The sequence below is a fragment of the Leucoraja erinacea genome, chromosome 5, assembly GCF_028641065.1.
Source record: "Leucoraja erinacea ecotype New England chromosome 5, Leri_hhj_1, whole genome shotgun sequence".
Lineage (NCBI taxonomy): Eukaryota > Metazoa > Chordata > Chondrichthyes > Rajiformes > Rajidae > Leucoraja > Leucoraja erinaceus.
The window spans coordinates 78,173,471-78,199,456 of NC_073381.1; the positions used below are offsets into that span (position 1 = coordinate 78,173,471).

At 43.6% G+C, this 25,986-nt stretch overlaps 2 protein-coding genes across 3 annotated transcripts in view; one reads left to right on the forward strand and one right to left on the reverse strand.

Annotated features, from left to right (window-relative positions):
* Positions 1-14,787: 14,787 nt before the first annotated feature.
* pnrc1 (proline-rich nuclear receptor coactivator 1) lies at positions 14,788-18,568 on the reverse strand. Its single transcript, XM_055636040.1, has 2 exons — positions 17,761-18,568; positions 14,788-17,019 (listed from the first exon to the last, which is right to left on the reverse strand). Exons 1-2 carry the CDS (start codon positions 18,106-18,108, stop codon positions 16,552-16,554), a joined length of 816 nt encoding a protein of 271 aa, XP_055492015.1. The 5' UTR covers positions 18,109-18,568; the 3' UTR covers positions 14,788-16,551.
* A 4,316-nt stretch (positions 18,569-22,884) lies between these two features.
* Positions 22,885-25,986, forward strand: part of rngtt (RNA guanylyltransferase and 5'-phosphatase) — a 270,693-nt gene continuing 267,591 nt past the window's right edge. The window contains exon 1 of one of the 2 annotated variants that reach the window (XM_055636039.1): positions 22,885-23,329. In XM_055636039.1, coding sequence (XP_055492014.1) covers positions 23,266-23,329 — 64 coding nt within the window. In that variant the 5' untranslated portion in view covers positions 22,885-23,265. The remainder of the gene's footprint in view (positions 23,330-25,986) is intronic. The other variant, XM_055636038.1, reaches the window with a different exon arrangement.

Consider the following 25,986-nt stretch of genomic DNA (forward strand, 5'->3'; position numbering starts at 1 on the left):
CCCACCAAGAAACTAGTGCTGCGCATGCGCAGTGCTGCAAAGGCAGAATTTCAGCTGCTTTCAGCCCCGCTTCTCATTGACGGCTTGAAGCAGCGCTGACGGCACGTGTGCTGCACAGACCTTCGTGTGTTGCAAGTGCTGCTGATGAAAGGCATGGAGAATTATGCCTGCGTAAGAGATCAATCTCTTAGATAGGCATAATTCTCCCATGCCTTTACTATTTATATTTAGTAATTACTTTGTTATAATTTTAGTCAGGGTATGCAGTGTCTACCCTGACAGCACGTGCCTGCATCCCAGAGTCCCATATTCCCCTTTATCCACCTGTTTGTTCTCCCTGTATCCCTTCCTACGGCTTTCCATATCACTCCTCTTCTTTACTTGTCTCAATCTTTATTGTTATCCTTTGTCACTAACTTCGCCCATCTTCCAATCAAACCCCCCAACTTGTATCAACCTATCTCTTGCTAGGTTTACCCCACCCCACCCCCTATCTTTCTTTTCTGGCTTTCTCTCCACTACTCTGTCAGTCCCTGGGGAGAAAATTCAGAAATCGGAGGTGCAATGGGACTTGGGAATGTTGGTGCAGGATTCCCAAAATGTCAATTTGCAAGTTGAATCAGTGGTAAGGAATGCAAATACAATGCTAACATTTATTTAGAGAGGGCTACAATCCAAGAACAAATGTAATACTGACATTTGGTCTCCTTTCATCGACTTTTTGGAATCATGTGATGCAGCGGTACCGTAAAGATTGCTGATTTCAGTTCATGACGTGGATAGATCTACATCTCCGAATACAGATTTGAAAAATTCTCTTTTAAGGGGCCTTCTCTTCTATTTCTACTTTCCACTTTTTCTTTTTCTTTTTTCTTTTTTATATACACACTTCACGTTTTTCTACTCTCTACCATCTATTTTTCCACTTTTTCCTCTCTCTATTGTTTTCTTTCTCTTGTCTTGCTTACTTCCTTCTCATAACATAAAACTAGAGGATTGTACATAGAATGGATTACGGTATTACATAGTTGGCACCTAAAATTAGGTTCCACTGTACTGTTTTGTACTGTATTAACTTCTAATAAAATAAACAAAACAAAAAAAAAAAAATGTGATACTGACACAGACCGCATTTGCAGTATTGTGAGCATTTTTGGGACCCATATCTGAGGAAGGGTGTACTGGCATTGGAGAGGGTCCAGAGGAGGATTACAAGAATGATCCCAGGAATGAGTGGGTTAACATTTGGTAAGCCTTTGCTCGCTAAGTTTAGAAGGATGAGGGCGAACTTCATTGAAACTTACCGAATAGTAAAAGGCCTGGATAGTGGATGTGAAGAGATGTCCACTAATGGAAGAGTCTAGTACTAGAGGCCATAGCCTCAGAATAAAAGGACATACCTTTAGGAAGGAGATAAAATAATTCCTTCAGTCAGAGGGTGGTGAATCTGTGGCAGACGGCTATGGATATTGCAAAGGTGGAGATTGACAGTTTCTTGATTAATACAGGAATCAGGGGTTATAGGGCAAAGGCAGGAGAATGCAGTTGAGAGAGAAAGATAGCTCAGCCATTATTGAAAGGCAGAGTAAACATGATGAGCTGAGTGGCCTAATTCTGCTCCCAGAACTAATGAACATTGTCTGTCCAATCTTACCACAGATATTGCCTGACCCGCAAGTTCCTCCAGTACTTTGTCTTCGGGTCAAGAATCCATCATCTGCAGTTTCTTGTGGCTCCAAACTATTTCCCGGTTGTATCTGCAAAATATTGTTCTAGGAAACTGTAATGGTGAAGTTTTCATTCTTGTTTTCATATTAACGTCCCATTCTGCTGATCATTGACCACATAGCCATCTGAAATAACACTTTGTTCCTTCTTTATCTTCTTTCTAAGTTTAGCGTTAACTAAAGCCTCTGTGCTCCACTGCTCCCAAATGTTTGTAGATAATACTAGAGCACTTGTTATATCATCAATATTTATAGAATCGATTAAACCATGGTCATCATTCAGATACGAAATGATGTCATAATGTTTATTTGATAATTTTCTAAATGAATATGAAAAATAAGAAAAATTGTTTTCAATTGGAACAATATAACTCTTATGTAAAAGGAAATGAAGGTCAAATTTTTCCATATCAGCTTTTTAAAGCAACAAAGGATGCAATCAAAGAAATTCCCAAATTTGCTGTCTCCATGCAGCAATGTGACAGTAGAAGTGGGACAGAAGCAATCTGTTTATCCATCTTTTAAACCAACGTGGATTCTTCTGGAGTCAGTCAAAATAGCTGGTCTCATAAATTCAGAATTAATTTAAAAGTTAGTACTTTAGCGGATAGTTAAACTGAGATCATGCATTTTAATTTGAACAATGTAAAACAACCATTTACTTTTTAAATTGTAATCTATTAAATCAAAGTGCGTTGAAATGCTCATCTGATTTAAAGCCATCCTGCAATGGCTGCAAAAAAAATAGAGATTAACAACGGCACAGTGGTGCAACCAGTACAGCTGCTACCTCACAGCGCCAGAGACCCATGTTCAAACCTGACTTTGGAGTCTCTCTATGTGGAGTTTGCATGTTCTCCCTGCGACCGCATGGGTTTCCTCCTGGTGCTTCGCATTCCTCCTACGTTCCAAAGACGTGCAGGTTTGTATCTTAATTGGCCTCTGTACAACTAACACAAGTGTGTACGGAGTGTATGGGAGTGGGATAATAGAACCATTGTGAACGGATGATCGATGGTCAGCGTGGACTCGGTGAGCTGAAGGGCCTGTTGGCATGCTGTATCTCAAAATTGAATGATTCATTTAAAAGCAGGTTAACATCTTTTAGTAGCTTGAATGGAACATGTGGAAATAACAATGAGAGTAATCAAGCCAACAGGGACTTGTTCTTGAAACGACTTTCAAGCAAAAGTAAAGGCATCACTTCCTAAACATTCACAGTCAACGCTTTCTCAAACCATCAACAAATTGAAATGCAGTTGTTTCATTTTACTCAGTGCTTTACTCATCAGCATACAATCAGCTTCAAAGAGACGTCACTTAGTCCGCAAGGTACGCTGTATCTCCTGGTTGTTAACCATTTTAATTCCTCTTTCCATCCCCAAAATCCCCAAACTCTTGGGCCTCCGCCATTACCAGAGGCCACACGTAAAATGGAGGAATAACACATATTCTGCTTGGGTAGTTTACAACCTAACAATATGAACATTGAATTCTCCAATTTTAGGTAATCACATAACCCTCCTCCTCTCTCTTCTTACCCCATATACCCCTCCCTTCTTACCCCCCCACTCCCCCCCCCCCCCCCATGACCCACCTGTATGTGCACATTTTTCACCTTATCCCCTTCCCTTCCACCTACGTTCCTTCCTCTAGCTTCACAATTCACAACTCATCGATCCCTTTGTCTCAAACTCTGTCTTTTCATCTCTGCCCAAATACCTGCCTATCAAACCCCCTCTTACTTTTATCAAACCATTACCTGCCAGGATTTGTCCTGCCCCTCCACTCTTCCATCTCCCTTCCACCCTCCCCCCAAAAAATGAGACTAAAATAGGTCCCAACCTGAAACATCACCTATCCGTGTTCTCCATAGATCCTGCCTGACCTGCTGATTTACTCCGGCACTTTGTATCCATTTTGTAAACGGCTTGTTTCTGCTAATTTTAAATTTTCTTTTGAATATGACTAGCCAAAAATGGCAGATGAATGAAAAAGGAAACTTTAGAGCAGGGCTGCAAATTCATGTTGGCTTAGTCTACTTCCTCAAAAAAAGTAACCTTGGTTGCTCTTTGAAAATCCACTTTATTTTCCTTATGTCCCCTATCGACAGATGCAGTTTCTCGCATTTTTTATTTTTATTTCAAATCTCCATGAACGCAGCCATTTGTTCACCCTTACTCATTAATTATCCCATTTTGGAGAGAAGTTACCTATGAGTCCTTACCTTATATCATAGAAGCAGAAAAAAAACACTTCACACCACGGGTGGCCACCATTTGGGCTATTTACCCTTCCTAGCAAATACTGGAGCTATTTAAATTATTCCAACATCCCAGCTCTCGTCCTGTAACCTTGGAGGAAACATGATTTGTTCATCCTAATTGTTAGGTTGTTATCGCATTCAGGCGACACCACACAAAGAAACTGGTGTTTTGACTGGAAAGATATGACAACCTTGATGATTGATAAGGTGTGAGGAGGTGCTAATTAATGCAATCATATCAGCTTCTTCTCTCTTGCTTACACATTCCAAAAATATCTAAATCCTTAGCTCATATTCACAGCTGCTCCTCTATTTCAGCTAACAACTATTTTTTACTAATCCTGATATTTCTTCCTCCTTTCCCTTTGCAGCACATTACAGCAGATATTTATAGAGGCTGACGGTTATATTATAAAGTGTAATGTTATTTACAGTGTATGTTTTTAAAAATTAAGCTTCTTGATATACCTGAAAGCTTTGTGCCTTAATGCGAGGAGCATTCGTAATAAGGTGGATGAATTGAATGTGCTCGTTAAGGAATATGATATAGTTGGAATTATGGAGATGTGGCTCCAGGGTGACCAAGGCTGGGAGCTAAACATGCAGGGGTATTCAATATTCAGGAAGGATAGACAGAAAGGAAGAGGAGGTGGGGTGGCATTGCTGGTTAAAGAGGAGATTAAAGCAATAGCAAGGAGAGACATTAGCTTGGATGCTGTAGAATCGGTATGGGTAGAACTGCGAAATAGCCAAGGGCAGAAAACGCTTGTTGGAGTTGTGTACAAACCACCAAACAGCAGTAGGGAGGTTGGGGATAGCATCAAGCAGAAAATTAGGGATGCGTGTAGCAAAGGTACAGCAGTTATCATCCTTTGGTTATCATGGGTCATTCTAATCTACATATAGATTGGGTAAACCAAATAGGTAGCAGCGCTGAGGAGGATTTCCAAGAATGTATATCGGCTGTTTTTTTGAACCAGTATGTAGAAGAACCAACTAGACAGGCCATCCTAGACTGGGTATTGTGTAATGAGGAAGGATTAGTTGACGATCTTGTTGTGCAAGGACCCTTGGGCAACAGCGACTAAAATATGGTGGAATTCTACATTAGGATGGAAAGTGACACGGTTACTGCAGAGACTAGGGTCCTGAACTTAAAGAAAGGACACTTTGAAGGTATGAGACGGGAATTAACTAGGGACTGGCAAATTATACTTAAAGGGTTGACAGTGGAGACGCAATGGCAAAGATTTAAAGACCGCATGGATGAACTTTTAAAAATTGTTCATCCCTGTCTGGCGAAAAAATAAAATGGATAAGGCGGCTCTACTGTGGTTAACGAGGGAAATCAAGGATAGTGCTGAAACCAGGGAAAAGGCATATAAATTGGCCAGGTAAGCAGCAAACCGGGAGAAATTTAGAACTCAACAGAGGAGGACAAAGGGGTTAATTAAGAGGGGGGGGAGAGCATGAAGGAAAGCTTGCGGGGAATATAAAAATGGACTCTAAAAGCTTCTTTAGACATGTAAAAAGGAAAAGATCAGTGAAGCCCAATGTAGGTCCCTTACAGTCAGAAACAGGTTAATTTATAATGGGAAACAAAGAAATGGCAGAACTGTTAAACAAGTACTTTGGTTCTGTCTCACTAGGGAAGACACAAACAATCTCCCAGAAATACTTGGGGACCGAGGATCTAGTGGCAGGGGCTAACTGAAGGGAATCCACATTAGTCCGGAAATGGTGTTAGGTAAACTGTTGGGACTGAAGGCAGATAATTCAATTCAATTCAATAGCCCTTTATTGTCATTCAAACATGCAAGTTTTGAATGTAATCCCCAGGGCCTGATGGTCTGCATCCCAGAGTACTCAAGGAGGTGGCCCTAGAAATTGTGGATGCATTGGTGATCATTTTCCAATGTTCTCTCGACTCTGGATCAGTTCCTGTGGACTGGAGGCCAATGTAACCACTTTGTAAGAAAGGAGGGAGAGAGAAAATGGGAGAATTATAGGCTAGTTAGCTTTATATCGGTAGTGGGGAAGATGCTGGAGTATATTATTAAAGATGTTATAGCAGCGCATTTGGAAAGCAGTGACAGGATCGGTCAAAGTCAGCATGGATTTATCAAGGGGAAATTTTGCTTGACTAACTTCTGGAATTTTTTGAGGATGTAACAAGTAGAATGGACTAGTGGGGTGCCGCAAGGCTCAATGCTGGGACCCCAGTTATTCACAATATATATTAATAACTTAACATATTAAATGTGACATCTAGTTTGTGTAGACACCAAACTGGGTGGCAGTGTGAGCTGCGATGAGGCTGCAGGGTGACTTGGGTAGGTTGGGTGAGTGGGCAGATGTATGGCAGATGCAGTATAATGTGGATAAATGTGAGGTTATCCACTTTGGTGGCATGAACAGGAAGGCAGATTTTTATCTGAATGGTGTCAGGTTAGGAAAAGGGGAAGTACAACAAGACCTGGGTGTCCTAGTATATCAGTCACTGAAGTAAGCATGCAGGTACAACAGGCAGTGAAGAAAGCTAATGGCATGTTGCCCTACATTACGAGAGGATTTGAGTTTAGGAGCAAGGAGGTCCTACAAAAAGGAGTTTCTCCAGCATTTTTGTGTACCTGAGGTCCTACTGCAGTTGTGGTGAGACTGCACCAGGAGTATTGTGTGCAATTTTGGTCTTCTAATTTGAGGAAGGACATTATTTCTATTGAGGGAGTGCAGCGTAGAGTTTCCCACTTCACATACCTGTCCCCACTTTCCCCTAATCCCCAGTCTCTCGCATTTGTTTTTTGTATGTTGTTGTCAATGAGAGGTTTTGATGCGGTGTTCAATAGTGGAGTAAAATGTCATTGCCAACCAGACGCTGAGCCTGTTTCAAAGATGTACAACTCTATGACCATGAAAAAAATGCTGAATGTCTAAATCGAATGACTCATTTAAACCAGGCTGATGTGGGGTGTGATAAAATCTTATACTTTTCCCTCTGCAACTTCTTGCAGCTGTCTTCCATTTGTAATACCAAAAGAAATCCAAAGTGTAAAAATGCTACCTAGTGCATATGAAATGCCATTTAGGCAATTCAGCATGTCCAGAATAACATTCAATTACCTTACATCTGCTGCCCTACAGCCCCAGCTGCTCAATTCTGTGCTGTTTGACTGGAGTTTGCACATTTTCCCAGTGACTGTGTGGGTTTCTTTTGAGTACTCTCAGATATTTTTACGGCTGAGATATTCTTGATTGATATGGGTGTCAGGTGTTATGGGGAGAAGGCAGGAGAATGGGGTTGAGAAGGGAAGATAGGTTAGCCATGATTGAATGGCAGAGTAGACTTGATGGGCAGTATGGCCTAATTTTGCTCCTATCACTTATGAACTACTCTGGTTTCCTTCCATATCTGAAAGACATGCCGTTTAGTAGATTAGTTGCCCATTATAAATTGTCTTTCCTGCGTAGATGAGTAGCAGAATCTGGGGGGATTATTGGAGTGAATAAATTGGGATTCCACCCACTCCACAGGTCTCCCCTGCCATTCAATATTGACCTGCCCCAGACTGCATCAGCTTTTAGGATTAGTATATATGGGTGCATGACGCTCAGTGTGGAATCTGTGTGTCAAGGTTTTCTTTCCATGCTGATTCAACTGTAGCTCTTCTTCAATGTTTCCAATCCTTTTGAGCATAAAAATAGAAAATGCTCAAAATACACTGTTGATATGTTTTTTTTTTAAATAATTGCTATTATTTACCTGCTCCATCAATTTTTTTTGGTGCATTTCCTTCTTTTTGTGTTTCTTTTTACTTATTTAGTTGATCATGCCATTTATCACTTGAAAAATTTTTTGTTTCTGAAACCATTTTAAAATTCTTCCAGAGGTGGAGATATTATCGCAAACATCCACCCTGGAGACCTCTCGGGATATGCCCCAGGAGACAGCATTCCCTCAGCATTAATTTGCGGCATTTGCCTATGAGACCGTGCCGCTTTGAATGGTCTTTCAACAGCTTTTCTTGTCTTCAAGTTGACAAATTGTGAATGTCTGCATGATAAACCTCCATCTTAATCTTTGGTTATGAAACCCATTTTTTATACTTTTAAAATTGCTTAAATTCACATTGTCACTGCAAACATTGAATTTTTCTGTCCCTCCCTTGCCTCATTCACATTCTGCTCCCCATTTATAACATTAATTCTTGTTTTCAACTTACCTTTAATAGATCTCATGTTTCTGTAAAACATTAATGTGGATTTTAAAGTCAGGCTGAATTGTGCAATTGTACAATTCCTCTTGAAGCTTGTTATTGGCCTCCCCTTAGTTTAAATGCTGCTTCCTTGCGCTGACAAGATGGATTAATGTAGACAGGCAAAAAGGTTGGCATGAATGCGGTCGACTGAAGGGTCTGTTTCAATGCTGTATATGATTCTATAACTCTGGCATTCGTGTCCACTGCATGCTTTGGTTTTGTTCACCGTATGGCAAAACTGCTATTGTAACGTACTGCTATGATGCTGGGAACTCCGTGGAGCAAGAATCCGCAACTTTCTCATCAGTAAGAATTGGCAACGCCACTTCCTCCTCTCTCATCAGCAGCATAATGGCATCTCAAGGCTGAATGCTCAGTCCCCATTTATACTTTCTCTATACCATAACTGTGTAGCTACACGCATTTCAATTCCCATTATTAAATTCACCAATTATACCTATCTTGTTGAATGAATGAATAATGGGCAATGACAAATCAGAGAACATTGATAATTTGGTTGAATGTTGTCAGAACAACAATCTTGCTTTGAATGCTAGTAAGATCAAGAAGATGATTGTTGACTTCTGGAAGGGAAAGCTGAAGGACCATGCGCTCATCTTCAAATCGGAATGGTTATGGAGAGTAAACAGCGTCAGGTTCCCGGGCATACACATCGCTCATGATCTGTTCTGGAACCAGCACATTGATGCAATTATAAAGAAGTGCCACCAAAGAATATACCTCTTCAAAGATGGCTGAAGAAATTGGTGGACATTACCAAACAAATCCATCACTGATATTGACCTCCCCATCATCAAAGAGATCTACTGGAAGCTAACATCAAAGATCCATACTACCCTTGACATTGAGGGTGTGATTTGTTTCCATCAACTATCAGGCTCATGATCCACTCTGCGCAATGCTAACCATACGCTGAGCACTGAACTACTATGGATTTTGCACTGCTAAGGTCGCATGACATACTTTGCAATGGACTGGTTAACCGAGAATAGCAGTTAATATTGTATATTGCAGAAATGGAACCGCTGATGCTGGTTTACGAAATGATGCCACAAAATACTGGATTAACTCAGTGGGTCAGGCAGCATCCCTGGAGAACATGGATAGGTGATATATTGGGTCAAGATCCTTCAGACAGATTTTAGGTAGGGAGGGAAATAAAGCAGGGAGAGAGGAGGGGTATAACCTCCCAACTTCTATACTTAATACTCTGATAAAGGCCAATGTGCCAAGCCTGTTTGACCATCTTATCTAGCTGTGATACCACTTTCACCTACTCGTAGATCCCTCTGCTCTACAACACTCCCCAGAGCCTTGTCGTTCACTGTGTAAGTCCTGCCCATGTTAGTGCTCCCAAAATGCAACACCTCACATTTCTCTTTATTAAATTCCATCAACCATTCCTCAGCCCACCTGCTCAACCGATCAAGATCCTGCAGCAAATTTTGACAAAACATCTTCACTATCTAACAACACCCACTTTTGTGTCATCTGCAAACTTGCTAATCACGCCATGTATGCTCTCATCCAAATCATTGATATACATGACAAATAGGAATAGGCCCACTCTGAAAAGCAACCTTCCATCACGCGTCTGAAGGGTCTCAAACCAAAACATCAACTATTCCTTTTCTCCAGAGATGCTGCCTGACTGGCTGGGCCACACCAACATTTTGTGTCTATCTTTGGCGTATACCAGCATCAGCAGTTCTGTTTCCTTCCACGAGGCTAATTTTCCATCCATTCAGCTATCTCTCCTTGAATCCCATGGGATCTAACCTTCCAAAGAAGCCTACCACGCAGACCCTTGCTGAATGCCTAACTGAAATCCATGTTAACTACCCCTAATCCGCTCTTGTCCTGTCCATCTAAATACGCGAGAATACACTCTAGTAATTTTCTGACCACAGATGTTAAGCTCACTGGTCTGTAGTTCCCAGTCTATTTCCCTGCAGATCTTTATGAAGCGGCACGACATTTTCCACCCTCCAATCTTCCAACACCTCACCTGCATTTAATGATGAGCCATAAATCACTGCCAGGGCTCCTGTAATATATTCTCTAGCTTCCCAGTGTCCTCCGCACAATACTCTCGCCAACATCTTGCATAGTTGAAACATAACATCCCAATTCCTATGCTCAATGCCCTGACCGATGAAGGCAAGTGTGCCAAACACCTTCACCAATCTGTTTATCCCTGTCTACACTTTCAGGGAATAAAATGATTAAGTATCTATCGTATTAAGCGTCTGGCTGATTGGGTCTAGGAAGATTTGTTCAGCAAGTATCTTTTGCCTGATATATTTGAAGATCAGCTGGGGACAATTGTATATCTCAACAGTATTTGAGGAGCAGCAAGTACAAGAGACAAGAAAAATCTGGGTCATCATAGTTTGCAATATTTTCTATTTCCATGGCATATGTTTTACATCTATTTGGCATTTCTACCCTCACAGCAACAAATATTTTAAATGCCCCAGTTTATATGCAATGCATATGACAAATAAAAACTCAAATCTTGGTACCCAAGTCATTTAGATTGGTATGAAGGAACAAAAGTTCTATTAGGCAAAAATATCTTGTAGGACAAAGAATGGTTTGGAAAGCAGTGACAGGATCGGTCAAAGTCAGCATGGATTTATGAAGGGGAAATCATGCTTGAGTTATCTTTTGGACATTTTTGAGGATGTAACAAGTAGAATGGATAAGGGAGAGCCAATGGTTGTGGTGTAACTGGACTTTCAAAAAGCCTTTGACAAGGTCCCACACAAGAGATTAGTGTGCAAAACTAGAGCACATGGTATTGGGGGATAGGGTATTGACATGGATAGAGAACTGGTTGGCAGACAGGAAGCAAAAAGTAGGAATTAGCAGGTCTTTTTCAGAATGGCAGGCAGTGACTAGTGGGGTGCCGCAGGGCTCGGTGCTGGGTTCCCAGTTATTTACAATACAGGTGCACAACCTTTTATCCAAAAGCCTTGGGACCAGACACTTTTCGTAATTCAGAATTTTTCGGCTTTAGGAATGGAAGATCTTTAGCATAGATTTTAACGGCTGGCTCAGTGGTAGAGTGCTCGGCTCATATCCGCAAGATCGCGCCTAGATCCCGGCAGTTACTCGATCGCGAGTTTGAGTCTTCAATGTATTTTTTTCTTGCAGAATAGGAGAGAATAGGGAGGGTTAGGCTGGGATCATTCTCTGCGAGATGATCTTAGTGCAGGAGACAAGTGTAGGAGAGGTGTACTGACTGTGTGGGCAGAACTTTGGAAGTGATTGCCCACCATTCTCAAATGCCGCTGTGTCTCCCTGTCCCTCCAACTCCAGAGGAATCCGCTCCCCGATGGGCCGCTACGGCGACAAGTGGCAGTTCGCCCACAGCCCGAGCTGCGCCACCCCAAGAACAAGACGTACCTTGCACACCATCAGCTTCTGATTGTTCCTCTGGAGTTGGAGCGGGGCTGGGCTGGAGTTGCTGATCTGGGATCTCCGTGCTTGCAGTGGGCCTGGGGGTTGGTGTCCCGATGAGGGGGTGCAGCTCAGGCTGTGGGCCAACTGCCACGTCGCCGTAGCGGCCCATCGGGGAGCAGCTTCTGGTGGTCCTGTCGTCTCTCAGCTCCTGTCCAGGGGGGTGGCCGGAGACGTCAGGACCAACAGGAACCCGCTCCCCGATGGGCCTCTACAGCGACAAGTGGCGGTTCGCCCACAGCCCGAGTTGCGCCCCCTCATCCGCAACCCGGATTCCTCTGGAGTTGGAGCGGGGTTGGGCTAGAGTTGCTGCTGGCTGTGAGTCTCTGGGATCTCCGTGCTTGCAGTCAGTGTCCGGTTGGTCCTGACGTCTCCGGCCACCCCCCTGGAATGGAGCTGAGACTGGGAACTGTACCGCCCTTGCCCCCTCCCTCTGCAACTGCAAACAACCCCACAGTTCCCAGTCTCAGCTCCTGTACAGGGGGGTGGCCGGAGACGTCACAGCCCGATCTGCGCCGCCTCATCCGCAACCCCAAGACGTACCTTGCACACCATCAGCTTCTGTCCCTACGGGGAGCGTGTTCCTCTGGAGTTGGAACGGGGCTGGGCTGCTGCTGGCTGTGGGTCTCTGGGATCTCCGTGCTTGCAGTGGGCCTGGGGGTCGGTGTCCCGTTGGTCCTGACGTCTCCAGTGACTGGCACTGACCTGCTGGCATCGCCGACATGAAGACAGTGCAAAGCCCCCACGCCGGTGCAATGGGCGGGGAGCTGGAGAGGGGAGGGAAGGGGTCACACACATGGCCGGGAAGCAGAGGGGTGTAGGTGGGGTGAAACTGAAGGGAGCGACAATCTGCTGCTGCCTGCCCGTTGAGTTTAAAAAGTTCCCACTGTGTATCGTGAGTCTACCGTGGGAACTTTTTAACTCAGCAGGCAGGCAGCAGCAGATGGTCAATTATTAACCCTCCCGCGCAATATACCCTCACCTTCTCTTTTATGAATGGGGATTTAGTTCCCCTTTCTTCGAGGACCGACCGGAGGTTCCGCTGTCACCTCTGCGGGCCGCCCTCGGTGAACGTCTTCAAGGACCTTTCTTCAAGGACCGAAAAAATGTCCACTATTCGGAACTTTTCGTTATTTGGAACTTCGGATAAAAGGTTGTGAACCTGTATATATTAACGATTTAGACAAGGGAATTAAATGTAACATCTCCAAGTTTGCGGATGACCACCAGGGGCGCCGGGGAGATGGCTGCCCTGCCGGCAGTCTGTTCGTAAAAGCTTGTTTTAATTGGTTTGTTTTATGTGGGGCAAGGGGGAAGGGATCGGGGGAAACTTATTTTCAAGCTCTTACCTTCCCAGAGATGTGACCAATTTTTGGATCACATTCTCCGGGCTCTGCAGCCTACCATCGATGGAGCTGGAAGCCTCCTCGGACTATCGTGAGCCCCACAGCGGGGCGCGGACTTAACATTGGAGTTGATCCCCTGCCCAGGATCGCTCCCACTGCAGAATTACCATCAAGGCTTGCAGTCTCGGGTGAGGCTAATCGGGAGCTCCAACATCGCGGAAGGGTCGACCAGTCCCGACGCGAAGTTCGATTGCCCGCTGCGGCGGAGCCGACATTCCCCTCGATGCGGGAGCTTGATCGCCTCAACGCAGAGGGACCGAACGCCGCCGGCTACGGGAGTCAAAATCATCCCTTCAATGGGGGCTCGAGGCCCACGACCAAGGAAGAACAAAAGGAAGAGACAAACTTTATTTCGCCATCCATCACAGTGAGGAATGTGTAGGAGTCACTATGGTGGATGTTTATGTTAAAATGTGTTTTTTTGAGTGATCTGTTGCTATAATTGTATGACTGACCTGGCCAATGAAATTCCTCGTATGTTGCAAAACATACTTGGCGAATAAAGTGTGATTCTGATTCCACAAAGCTGGGTGTCAGTGTGAGCTGCGAGGAGGATGGTTGGTGACTTGGATAGGTTGGGTGAGTGGGCAGCTGCAGCATAATATGGATAAATGTGAGGTTATCCACGGATGGCAAGAATAGGAAGGCAGGTTATCTGAATGGTGTCAGATTAGGAAAAGGGGAGGTGCAACGAGACCTTGGTGTGCTTGTATATCAGGGAGTGCAGCGTAGATTCACCAGGTTAATTCCCAGGATGGCGGGACTGACATATGATGAAAGAATGGGTCGACTGGGCTTGTATTCACTGGAATTTAGAAGGATGAGGGAGGATCTTATAACATTATTAAAGGATTGGACAGGCTAGATGCAGGAAAATTGTTCCCAATGTTGGAGGAGTCTAGAACCAGGGACCATAGTTTAGGACTGAGATGATGAAAAACATCTTCACCCAGTTGTGAATCTGTGGAATTATCTGCCACAGAAGGCATGAGAGCCATGATCACATTGAATGGCAGTGCTGGCTCAAAAAGCCAAACAGCCCACTCCTGCACCAATTGTCTATTTAGCTCTTAGGGCTAAAGGAATCAAGGGATATGGGGAAAAAGCAGGAACGGGGTACTGATTTTAGATGATATTGAATTGCAGTGCTGACTCGAAGGGCCGAATGGCCTCTCCTGCACCTATTTTTCCTATGTTTCTAATGGTATATTTATATCAACCAAATGCTATGGAAATGAAAATGTGCGTGAAATTCGATCACAGATTAATGGCAAGCAGCTATCTAATATCTCTAATTTAATGCAGGTGCTAGTATAGGTGAGGAATTAGGATCCTTGTTTCTCTTTGCAGTCCATCTTAAATAAAGGCACATTATCCAGCCTCCAGAGCTACCTCAGGCTCCTTTCATGATAGATGAAAAATCTTTGCATGCTATCCAGGCAATGATTCCCAAGTCAAGGTGAAGTGTAGATGATTGTGGCGTGGGTGGGGGTTTGAGAAGCTGGTTTGCTCAAGTTGAAATGGGGTGAATGGGGGAAAGTAAAGAATGGTGAATTGTCTGTGCCACAAGCACATGTACCTTACATACTGGTATCATTACTCGGCTAGAAAATGGAAAACGCCAAAAATAAACATGACAACCGTGAGGGAGACCAATTAAATTTTATTTGTTTTGAAAATTTACCAATTTGTAGTTATAAGAGTACAATTAAAGACTGTAGCAAATTTAAGCATGCCAGCTTTCTTTGGAAAACAACAATACTACATACCAACATACCGGTACTTCATTCTAAAGCATTATCCCTTAAAGAAACTGGTAAATAAATGACTTGAATAGGGATAAAACATTAACCAACTGATCCAGCTTTCAATTTTATGTATTTGGCTACCATATACTATTTAAGTCTTACAACAAAAAAGGATTCAAATTGGTGTCAAGTTACACAAAACACTTTCCAGTGCATTACTCCCCCTCCCCCCCCCACCCCTCCTACAACCCAATGTAACAAAAGACCGCAAGATTGCAATTTAGTTTTGGTGCAGCCCACACACACAATGTGTTCCAAAATGAACCCACAATCATTTCCAATGAGCAGTGCGAACACATTCTTGTCTCTTCCAAACCGAACCCGATTATTTAAAAAGCAAAGTGGCTGCAGGGAAGATTTAGGAAACTGTTGTGGTAACTACTTTGTTACCATTACAAAGTTACCAATTTGTGCTCAGCTGAAACATTGTTAAAACAGCTTATAACAACTCGTATCCGGAAGAACCAATGTCTACAGTAAAAAAAGATTTCATCATGTGACGGGTTTACTGTCATGTGGGTTAACCTTTGAGAAAATTTGAAATTGTTCTTAAAATAGAGTTGTTTATTTCAAGGCCATTTTAAAAGTGAACTAAAAGAAATTAAACTAATTTATACGCTTAATGAAGACTGGAAAAACATTAATCATCCAAAGTAGATTTTTTCTTTAAAAAAAGCTAATAATTCAGTTTTGTATGGACACAAGTAAAGGTTGTCGATCAATGTGCATCTTGGTTCATTACATAGTCAGTCACAACAGAAGTATCCAATAATATTTGCCGAGACATTTCCACAGGGCCACAATACAAGAAAATAGAATGTTTAAGATTATGTTCCCAGAACTGAAACTGCAAGAAACTTAGATGAGCTGATACATCGTTGTTAGTGTCACAATTCACCGTGTACATACAGATATGGGGCAAATCAGTGAGGGAAATTTTCAAAGAACAAAGAAAATGTATCAATAGTATTCAAGAGATTATAGATTTTACATGCCCCAAGAAATCGTACACACTGAGTTACTGTGCACCAACAGACTAACTGTGGAAAATGAACTCTTCCCCTCCAGCAAGATCTTTAATTTGGTGACAAGACTAAAATTCACATTATATACTTAACACCCGTTAAGATGAAAGTGCATCTTGTTCATTGTAATATCATTCAGTAGTGCAGATAAAAGCAGTGCTTGAATCATTGACTTCTTAAACCATAGATTTTGTCAAAAATATTTCAGATTGTCAAATATTTGTATAATCACCATTTCCTGCAATGGCACAGGATATAACTTTTGCTCTAGCTTTAACTTGAGCTTTCACCTTATATATAAAATATAAAATTTAACTCAGCTCACCAACAAGACAAATTCTCATATGAAACTATAATTCCTTTTTGAAATTGAGTATATGAAAATATACAAATAATTACATGGTTTACATTAATGTACACAGTCCCACTTCATCACTAGCACCACTGGTATATGCTTATCCCAAAAACACAAGCTGAAATTTACAACAGTCTAAAATGCAGGACCTACTGCTGCTATGAATTGAATCTCAAATAAACACTTACCTCAATAATTAAGCTAACCTTAAATGTCCTTGAACTATGCATTAACTTTCAGTAAAGTCTTTAAATGGACAGTCATTATTTCCCTACTCCCATCTTCAGGATAATCAGAATGTACCCCCACCCAGTGACTTGGTGGTTTAGGCAGAACACTGGGAGATGGCGGCTCACTAAACTTTGGCCCAGCGTAATTTTGATCTCCTTGAAGAGTTGTTACAGACTTGAGTCCAACCTTCTGTAATTTTAGACTTCGGTAGTGGATTCCAGGAACAACAGATCTTCCCCCATCTTTTTTGAGTACGTTGTAGCTTTCAGGAGTGGGAGTATTCTGGCTATGGTTGTTTTCATTTCTTTTTACAGATCCTTTTTTCAGCAGTAAGTTACTCTTATTTATTTTCTTGGTGGAGTTTAAGGCGTGAAAGCATTCTTCTGTTTTATTTATACAATACAAGAACTGAGTATGTGGCGTGATTGTTTCATATCTTCCCATATTCGATTTTATCACCTAAAATTTAAAATCAACATATGAAATATGCCACATTCACATAACTTTTTTTCAGTTAGGAATAATACACATTTTCCCTCGTATTGAAAACAGTCAATTTAATCTCACTATTCAAAACTCGCTATTTCTGCATACGACAAGCAAACAAATCTGAATACTATTTTGAATTGGGGAAATTCTTTAACAAACAAGGCACTCAGCATCATAGCACTAATCCAGAATAAGAAACACACAATTTGCAATAATATACAAGGAATATGCAGTAAGGAATAAATTGGAAAAACATTGATCATATTTTAAACATGACATGGTCTGCTTCCACTATCTCAAGGGACAAGACCACCATTCTTCTGTGATTTATTTTTCCCTTGAACTCAACCAACTCATTGTATCCCCTCTCTATTAATCTCTACTAAGAGATATAGGTACACCAATATAGGATTCTCAAATTTCAAACATCAGAGCAAGGAAGATGCAAGAGTAAAAGTACAACTATTGTAAAGTGAGGGTCAAGCAGCTAGCGGAGAAAGAAACAGCTTGGAGGGGGAAAGAGCTGGAGGGATGGGGGGGGGGGGGGGGGGGGGGGGAGAGTTGGGGGGGGGGGGGGGGGGGGGGGGAGAGTTGGGGGAGGGGGAGAGTTGGGGGAGGGAGAAGAGAAGAGATGGGGGGAGAGATGAGGGATCGTCTACGACCCCATACGGCGGGGGCTCCTGGGCAACCAGGGCAGACAAGGCCTCTCACCTTCCCATCCATCGCTCGCTGCTCCGCCGTCGGTGCGCTGGCGGCGACGGCTGCCGAGGGAGTCCTCGGTCCTGTCGACGTGGCTCCGGCCGCTGCCCCCCGGCAGCCCGCCTGCTGCTGCGTCCTCGGCTGTCTCTGGAGGAAGGCGACGGCGGACGAGGCGGAGCGCAGTTTGCGACCCCCCCGAGCGGCGGCAGAGGCCGCTGCCTTGGCTTGTTGCTGGCGCGGAGGGCGGTGGCGAGGGTGAGGGTTACCGGCGGCCGCGGCCTTGGCTCCTCCGCTGTTGTTGCAGGCGCTGACGGGGAGAGGGACGGACGGCGAGAGGCAAGGCAACGGCAGCGGGTGCATGGCGTCTTCCCCGCCTCCAGCGCTTTGGACCGTGGGCTAAAACCCACCGAGAGGAACCGGCGAGGGGCGGCGGACATCCGCAGCCGCAGTCACCGCGCAATGCCAGGCCTCTCTGCCCCGGCCCGTGGATGGGGATGGACGGCGTCGATCTGCGACCTCCGACAGCGACAGCAAATGGCGGCCGCGTCCAAACCACCGACTGATTGTTCGCTCAGCCCCGACTCTCCTCGGCCCGCACTCCGTCGGGACAACCGGCTGCGTCTTAATCGAACACCCGGCCGGTCTGGGGGAGAAGAAAAGGCCGAGTTCCGTGTTTATAAATGTCTCTTGAACGCCGACTTTTGTTTAAAAACACAACGACGCCATCTTAGTCGTTGTTGTAGTCGTCAACACCTCCTCCTCCTCCTCCAGCGCTGCCTTCCTCGACAACAGTCGACGGCGGCGGCATCCGCCCGACGTTATAACCCTCTCGCGGCCTCCCACCAGCGGGCGGCGCTGCGCTCCGCACCACGTGATCCACTAATCGCCCACACCTTGCAACCCCACGTGACGCTCCGGCCAATGGCGGCGCTGCGCGCAGCACCACGTGACGCACCCACCAGGGCCGTAGCAACACACATGACGCTCCGACCAATGGCGGCGCTGTGCTCGGGGGGAGGAGGGCAACATGATCACTGTCACGTCCGGGGGGCGGGGCGTTCAGAGCCAATGACATCATCGTGAGCAAAGTGAGCCCCCGGGCCAGGGTGGTGATGAGGGGAAGAGTGTTTTGTTCTCATATGTCCCAGACAGTACAATTACCTTCTCACTTGCAGCAGCACAACAGAATATATAAACACATATATAAAGTGGAAAGTAGTTATTTTGCTACGTTTTTTATTTGAATCTGCTGTGAAATTCACCCAAACACTACGACGACTGCCTGCGAGTTCACTCAAAATAGTGTTTCCCCAAGTTTATTTGTCGACGCCTTTTTGCTAACTTATTGCATTCAATGTGCTGTGAAATTCACCCAAACACTACTACGCCGACAACGACCTGCGGATTTGCTCAATAGCGTGTCCCCAAGTTTATTTGTCGACGCCTTAAAAGCTGACGGTGACAAAGAAACGTCGACGGGACTTTCCAAACAGCCCTGTTGTGGTGAAGTCAGTGGGGAGAACTTCCTGAAAGTTAAAGCCTAGTCACCTCAAAACTCGGCCAAGTTGCACTGACGTTTCTTGCTTGTGATTGCATAATTTCCAGGTTTATTCAACTGGGAATATCCCAGAATTTTGGAGTTCACTTCCTGTATTTTTTCGAAATACTGAAGGCAAGGGAAACTGAAAATCTTCCAATTTTATTTTTTGGTACCAATTGCCAGGGCACTTAAAATGTCTTTTAATTTTATTTAGTACATTTATGAAGGGATATTGGAAATTAAGCAAGTAAAAGATAAATTTGACTTCAATATTAATCGTATAGAGATTTACTAGAATTTAAATCATGTCAAGAGAGTTTAATTGTGAAAAGCACAGAAAGTGTTGGAGTAACTTAAAAGGTCATGCCTTATCTCTGGAGAACACGGATATATGACATTTCAGGTTGAAACCCTTCTTCAGACTTGAAAAAGTCTAGGCCCAAAACGTCACCAATCCATGCTCTCTGGAGATCCTATCCTGTGTCATTTTGTGTATTAATCAGTATCTGTGGTTCTTTGTTATTACTTCTAGAGTTTAATTGCCATATATACTGATGACAGAACAATGGGGAGAATTGTGGACACAGCCCAGACCATCACACAAACCAATCTCTCTTCTATTGACTCCATTTACACCTCACGCTGCCTTGGCAGGGCCAGCAGCATTAACAAGGATGAGTCTCACCCTGGTCAGGGACAGTTTCTTCCCAGCAGTTATCATGTAATTGAAAAGAGAGCTATAGAGCGGTTATCTACCTAATTGCAGACCTTTGGACTTCAGTCTGAAGGGTTCGACCCGAAACGTCACCCATTCCATTTCTCCAGAGATGCTGCCTGACCTGCTGAGTTACTCTTAAATAGCCGAACAATGTCCAGAAGTAGAATCCTGATTTAATTTTAAATGATACTGTTCTTCTGTCTGCATATGTAATATCATTTTTGAATTCCATTCCTCGAAATTAATGTTTCATTAGATTTTTGGTTTATATTTTGTGTGTGTTATCTGGCCAGGAGAGAGAATTATACAAAAATCACAGTTAAGATCATAAATCACCGGTTCCTTGCTCCCCTCCATTGAGGTTGTCCAAAGCAAGCGCTGTCTGCGGAGGGCGCTCAGCATTGCCAAGGACTGCTCTCACCCCAACCATGGACTGTTTACCCTCCTACCATCCGGGAGGCGCCACAGGTCTCTCCGTTGCCGAACCAGCAGGTCGAGGAACAGCTTCTTTCCGGCGGCTGTCACTCTACTCAACAACGTACCTCGGTGACTGCCAATCACCACCACCCCCCCGGACACTTATTATTATTTATTCAAATCGTTTGCTATGTCGCTCTTCAAGGGAGATGCTAAATGCATTTTGTTGTCTCTGTACTGTACACTGACAATGACAATTAAAATTGAATCTGAATCTGAATCTGAAATCTCCAACTTTCTTGATTCATGTCTGTTTACCATTACTACAATCTATCTCCTTCCCACATTTTATTTTCTCACCAGCCCAATATGTATAGTTGCTTCTTGCCCTTATTCACTGAGCATGGCTTGAGCCCAACAATGTGGGAAAGACTGGTGAAAGTTTGGAAAAGAGTGCAAGCCTTTATATAAGCACTCACATTGCCATGGCAATTGACCCAAAAGCTAGGCTAACATCTGATGAGCTTTTGACAGTACTGGGTCTGTAGTCACTGTAGAATGAGGGAAAACCTCATTAAACATACCCATAGTGAAAGGCTTCGATAGAGTGTATGTGGAGAGGACGTATCGATTAGTGGGAGAGTCTAGGACGAGAGGTCATGGTTGATGGATAATTTTAAGGCATGGATAGACTCGGAAGAAGGGTCACGACCTGAAACATCACCCATTCCATCTATCCAGAGATGCCTGCCCTGCTGAGTTGCTCCAGCATTTTATGTCTGATTTAAAGGTTATGGGAAGAAGGCAGTAGAATGGGGTTGAGAGGGATCGATCAGCCATGATTTAATGGCGGAGTAGACATGATGTGCCGAACTGCCTAATTCTGCTCCTTAGACATGAATTTAATGTTTTATTTAATATTGCTGACATATGAATAAAATAACACTGGAGTAATTGATATTGTTGAAGACTGTATTTACGGTTATCGTTCTACAGTAAATACAGAAATATATCATCATTATTCACATTTGGGATCGTGTTTAAATCGGGTTTTAAACTGGGCAGACGTATTATCATTGGCATACATTATGTGTAAAGGAATTTTGATGGGAAGTGGCTTGAAAATGTCAATATATGCAATTCTTTTGTGTATGCACCATGATTAAAATATATGTAAGGAGGAACTGCCGATGCTGGTTTAAACTGAAGAATTAAAAGGCTGGATTAACTCAGCAGGACAGGCAGCATCTCTGGAGAGAAGGAATGGGTGACGTTTTGGGTCAAGACCCTTCTTCAGACTGGTGAACATAGACTGATTAAAACTTTAGCCTGTTTTATGGAACATCTATTTAGATTTTCAGTTACTTTGTTTACCACTTTGTTACTTTCCCATTTTCGATTTAGAAATTGCCCAACCACATTGATATCTTTTATATCCAGCAATTCGCAGAGGAATATCAAGAATGTTTTAATAGCATATGTACCGAAACGGAACAATGAAAATTTAACTTGCAGAAGCACAACATATATGTAATCATAGTATGCAGTACACACTATAATAAACAACAAAAAGTTCAAAGTATAGAAACAAATATAATGCAAAGACAGATATATCATTGACGTTAAAAGGGGAAGTGTAACTAACAATTATTTGGCCAAACTCACCAGTTTTTTTTTGTAGAGTCGTTTTGTGTATTTATCTATTTTTAAAAAGTTTCTCTCATATTGTTGAGATCCCACGATCAGGTTTTCATAAATTCATAGTTCACAAGTGATAGGACCAGAATGAGGCCATTCGGCCCATCAAATCTACTCTATCATTCAATCATGGTTGATCGATCTATCTTTCCCTCTTAACCCCATTATCCTGCTTTTGCCCCACAAACCCTGACAGCCGTACTACTCAAGAATCTATCTATCTCCACATCAAAAATAATTCAATGACTTGGCCTCCACAGCCTTCTGTGACAATGAATTCCACAGATTCACCATCCTCTGACTAAAGAAATTCCTCCTCATCTTTTTCCTAAAGGAACGTCCTCTAATTCTGAGGCTATGACCTCTAGTCCTGGACTCACCCACGAGTGGAAACATCCTCTCCACATCCACACTATCCAGGCCTTTCACTATTCGGTAAGGTTTTATTTTCTGGGGGGCGCTGCCTGCAAAGAGGGCAGTGGTGGAGGCCAATTCAATGGATGATTTTCAAGAGACAGAGGTGGATATAGCTCTTAGGGCTAAGGGAATGGGGAGAAAGCAGGGACGGGGTACTGATTTTAGATGGCCAGCTATGATCATATTGAATGGAGGTGCTGGCACCTATATTATATGTTTCTGTGTAGAGGGCTCTTGAGGTGGAGCAGCCAGTGTTGTGAAGCGCGGCGGGGGCGCGCATAGGGAGCGAGCACGCTATGTCGGGCCGCGGGAGCGCGCACTGCCTGGCTCCAGCCTCCACCCCCCTCCCCCCGGAGAGGACGCGCGCACCTCGGGGGTGAGTGAGTGAGTGACCGCGTTCAGGTGAAGAAGCACCTCGTCCGCCCTCGCACCCTAACCCTCCCCCAGGGGCTTCACACCCCCTCCATCTCTCAGCTGGTCGACTGTTTAAAAAAAAAACCATTAACAAAAAAAACCAAGAGGGCCGCTGCAATCGAGAGGCGGGAAGCGGCCGGCTGGCTGGAGGCCTGAAAGCCTGGGCCTCGGGTGTAATGTGAGGCGAGAAGCAGACCCGCTCACGGGCGAACATTTCATTTTATTGCGGTGCTCGCCGGCCGGCCAGCGCGGAGACTGAACATCTTGTGGAGTGGGTGCACTGTGAGTGTGAGTGCAGGTGTGCACCAGCAACATGTCGAACTGCGCGGTGCCACCTCGGTGGCTGCACTGCCCGAGGAGAGGGCAGCCCGTGGCAGGTGAGTTGCTGCCACTTGCTTGCCTTTCATCCGCTAACTTTACAAGTGATTCACAAATTTCAGACACACACACACACTTGTAGATTTCAGCTCAATTCCTGGGACAACCCAATTGAAATTTACTTCCGTACCGTTTTTAGCACCAATAGGAAGCTTTACACAAAGTTATTGGAGGGAGAATATTTATTAAAATAATGTGGATGTGATCATAACATTCGTTGGTTCTACAGGGAGAAAGTTTATTAAAATAATGTCGATGTGATCATCATAACATTCGTTGGTTGTATATTAATTCACGACCGCTGCAGTGTTTGGCGGGACTGGTGTGTCAACACGCTCATATTTGCTTTAATCAAGTTAAATCGCACGTCGGATTTGTATTTATAAACACTAACTACCGTAAAGGTTGTAGTAATCGATTTATTTTCAAGAAGATCTAACAGTAGTGGAATATTTGTGTATTCAACGTTATCAAAACTTTTGAGTATCAAGCAATCTGTGACGCCTTCTAGTGCCAGAAAGTGGTGGGTTCATTTGTAAACCCGAGGGGATGGTTTTATTACAAGGACGATTTTTATTTGCTTGGGCCGAGGTTTATAAACACGAATGGATTATAAGCTAAATTAAAGATAATCTGAACATCATTCTTGATTATAATGTATCATTCTTGACTACATGTGTGATCTATAAGGAAATGAAGAAACTTACCAAGTTAAGACAAAGTGCTGTTCCTCCAGTGGCTTCACTCTGGCAATGGAGGAGGCCAAGCACAGAGAGGTCAGTCAGTATGGGAATGGGAAAAGTAGTTAATATGGTTTTCAATTGGGAGATCCAGTAGGCCTTGGTGGACCAAGTGCAAAGGTTCGACGAAACGGTGTCGAGCCACAATCAGAGGACTGGAGGCCACAATCAGAGGACTGGATGCAGCAGAGGAGGTACACGTGAACCTCTGGCAAGGTGGCAAAGTGTTAGAGTTGCCGTCTCACAGCGCCAGAGACCCGGGGCAATCCTGACTATGTGGTGTAGAGAGACATGAATTCCATCTCCTTGTTTGCAGGAGAAAGTACCTGGGGAGGGGATGGGAATGTATTGGTTCCCTAAGCTTGGTAAAGTGTTTGGCGGGGATGATGGTGTTGAATGCTGAGCTGTAGTCTATGTACAGTGCCCTCCACAATGTTTGGGACAAAGAACCATCATTTAATTGTTTGCCTTTACTCTACAATTTTAGATTTGTAATAGAAAAAATTGCATGTGGTTTAAGTGCACAGTGTCAGGTTTTATTAGAGGGCATTTTATACATTTTGGTTTCACCATGTAGAAATTACAGTTGTGTTTATACTTAGTCCCCCCATTTCAGGGCACCATAATGTTTGGAACACATGGCTTCACAGGTGTTTGTATTTGCTCAGGTCTGTTTAATTGCCTCCTTAATGCAGGTATTAGAGAGCTCTCAGCATCTAGTCTTTCCTCCAGTCTTCCCATCACCTTTGGAAACATTTATTGCTGTTCATCAACATGTGCCAATGAAAGTCAAAGAAACCATTATGAGACTGAGAAACAAGAATACAACTGTTAGAGACATCAGCCAAACCTTAGGCTTACCAAAATTAACTATTTGGAAAATCATTAAGAAGAAAGAGAGCACTGGTGAGCTTACTAATCGCAAAGGGACTGGCAGGCCAAGGAAGACCTCCACAGCTGATGACAGAAGAATTCTCTCTATAATAAAGAAACCCACCCAAACACCTGTCCGACAGATCAGAAACATTCTTCAGGTGTCAGGTGCGGATTTGTCAATGGCCACTCTTTGCAGAAGACTTCATGACCAGAAATACAGAGGCTACATTGCAAAGGTGCAATCCACTGGTTAACTGCAAAAATAGGATGGGTAGGTTACAGTTTGCCAAGAAGTACTTAAAAGTGCAACCACAGTTCTGGTAAAAGGTTTTGTGGACAGATAAGACGAAGATTAACTTATATCAGAGTGATGGCAAGAGCAAAGTATGGAGGAGAGAAGGAACTGCCCAAGATCCAAAGCATACCACCTCATCTGTGAAACGTGGTGGTGGGGGTGTTATGGCCTAGGCATGTATGGCTGCTGAAGATACTGGCTCACTTATCTTCATTGAAGATATAACTGCTGATGGTAGTAGCATAATGAATTCCGAAGTGTATAGACACATCCTATCTTCTCAAGTTCAAACCAATGCCTCAAAACCCATTGGCCGGCGGTTCATTCTACAGCAAGACAATGATCCCAAACATAATGCGAAAGCAACAAAGGAGTTTTTCAAAGCTAAAAAATGGTAAATTCTTCAGTGGCCGTCAATCACCCGATCCGAACCCAATTGAGCATGTCTTTTATATGCTGAAGGGGACTAGCCCCCAAAACAAGCATAAGCTAAAGATGGCTGCAATACAGGCCTAACAGAGCATCACCAGAGAAGACACCCAGCAACTGGTGATGTCCATGAATCGCAGACTTCAAGCAGTCATTGCATGCAAAGGATATGCAACAAAATACTAAACATGACTACTTTAATTTACATTACATTGCTGTGTCCCAAACAGGATGCTGTAAATTCTACATGGTGAAACCAAAATGTATAAAAATGGCCTTTATTAAAATCTGACAATGCTCTTTAACCACATGTGAT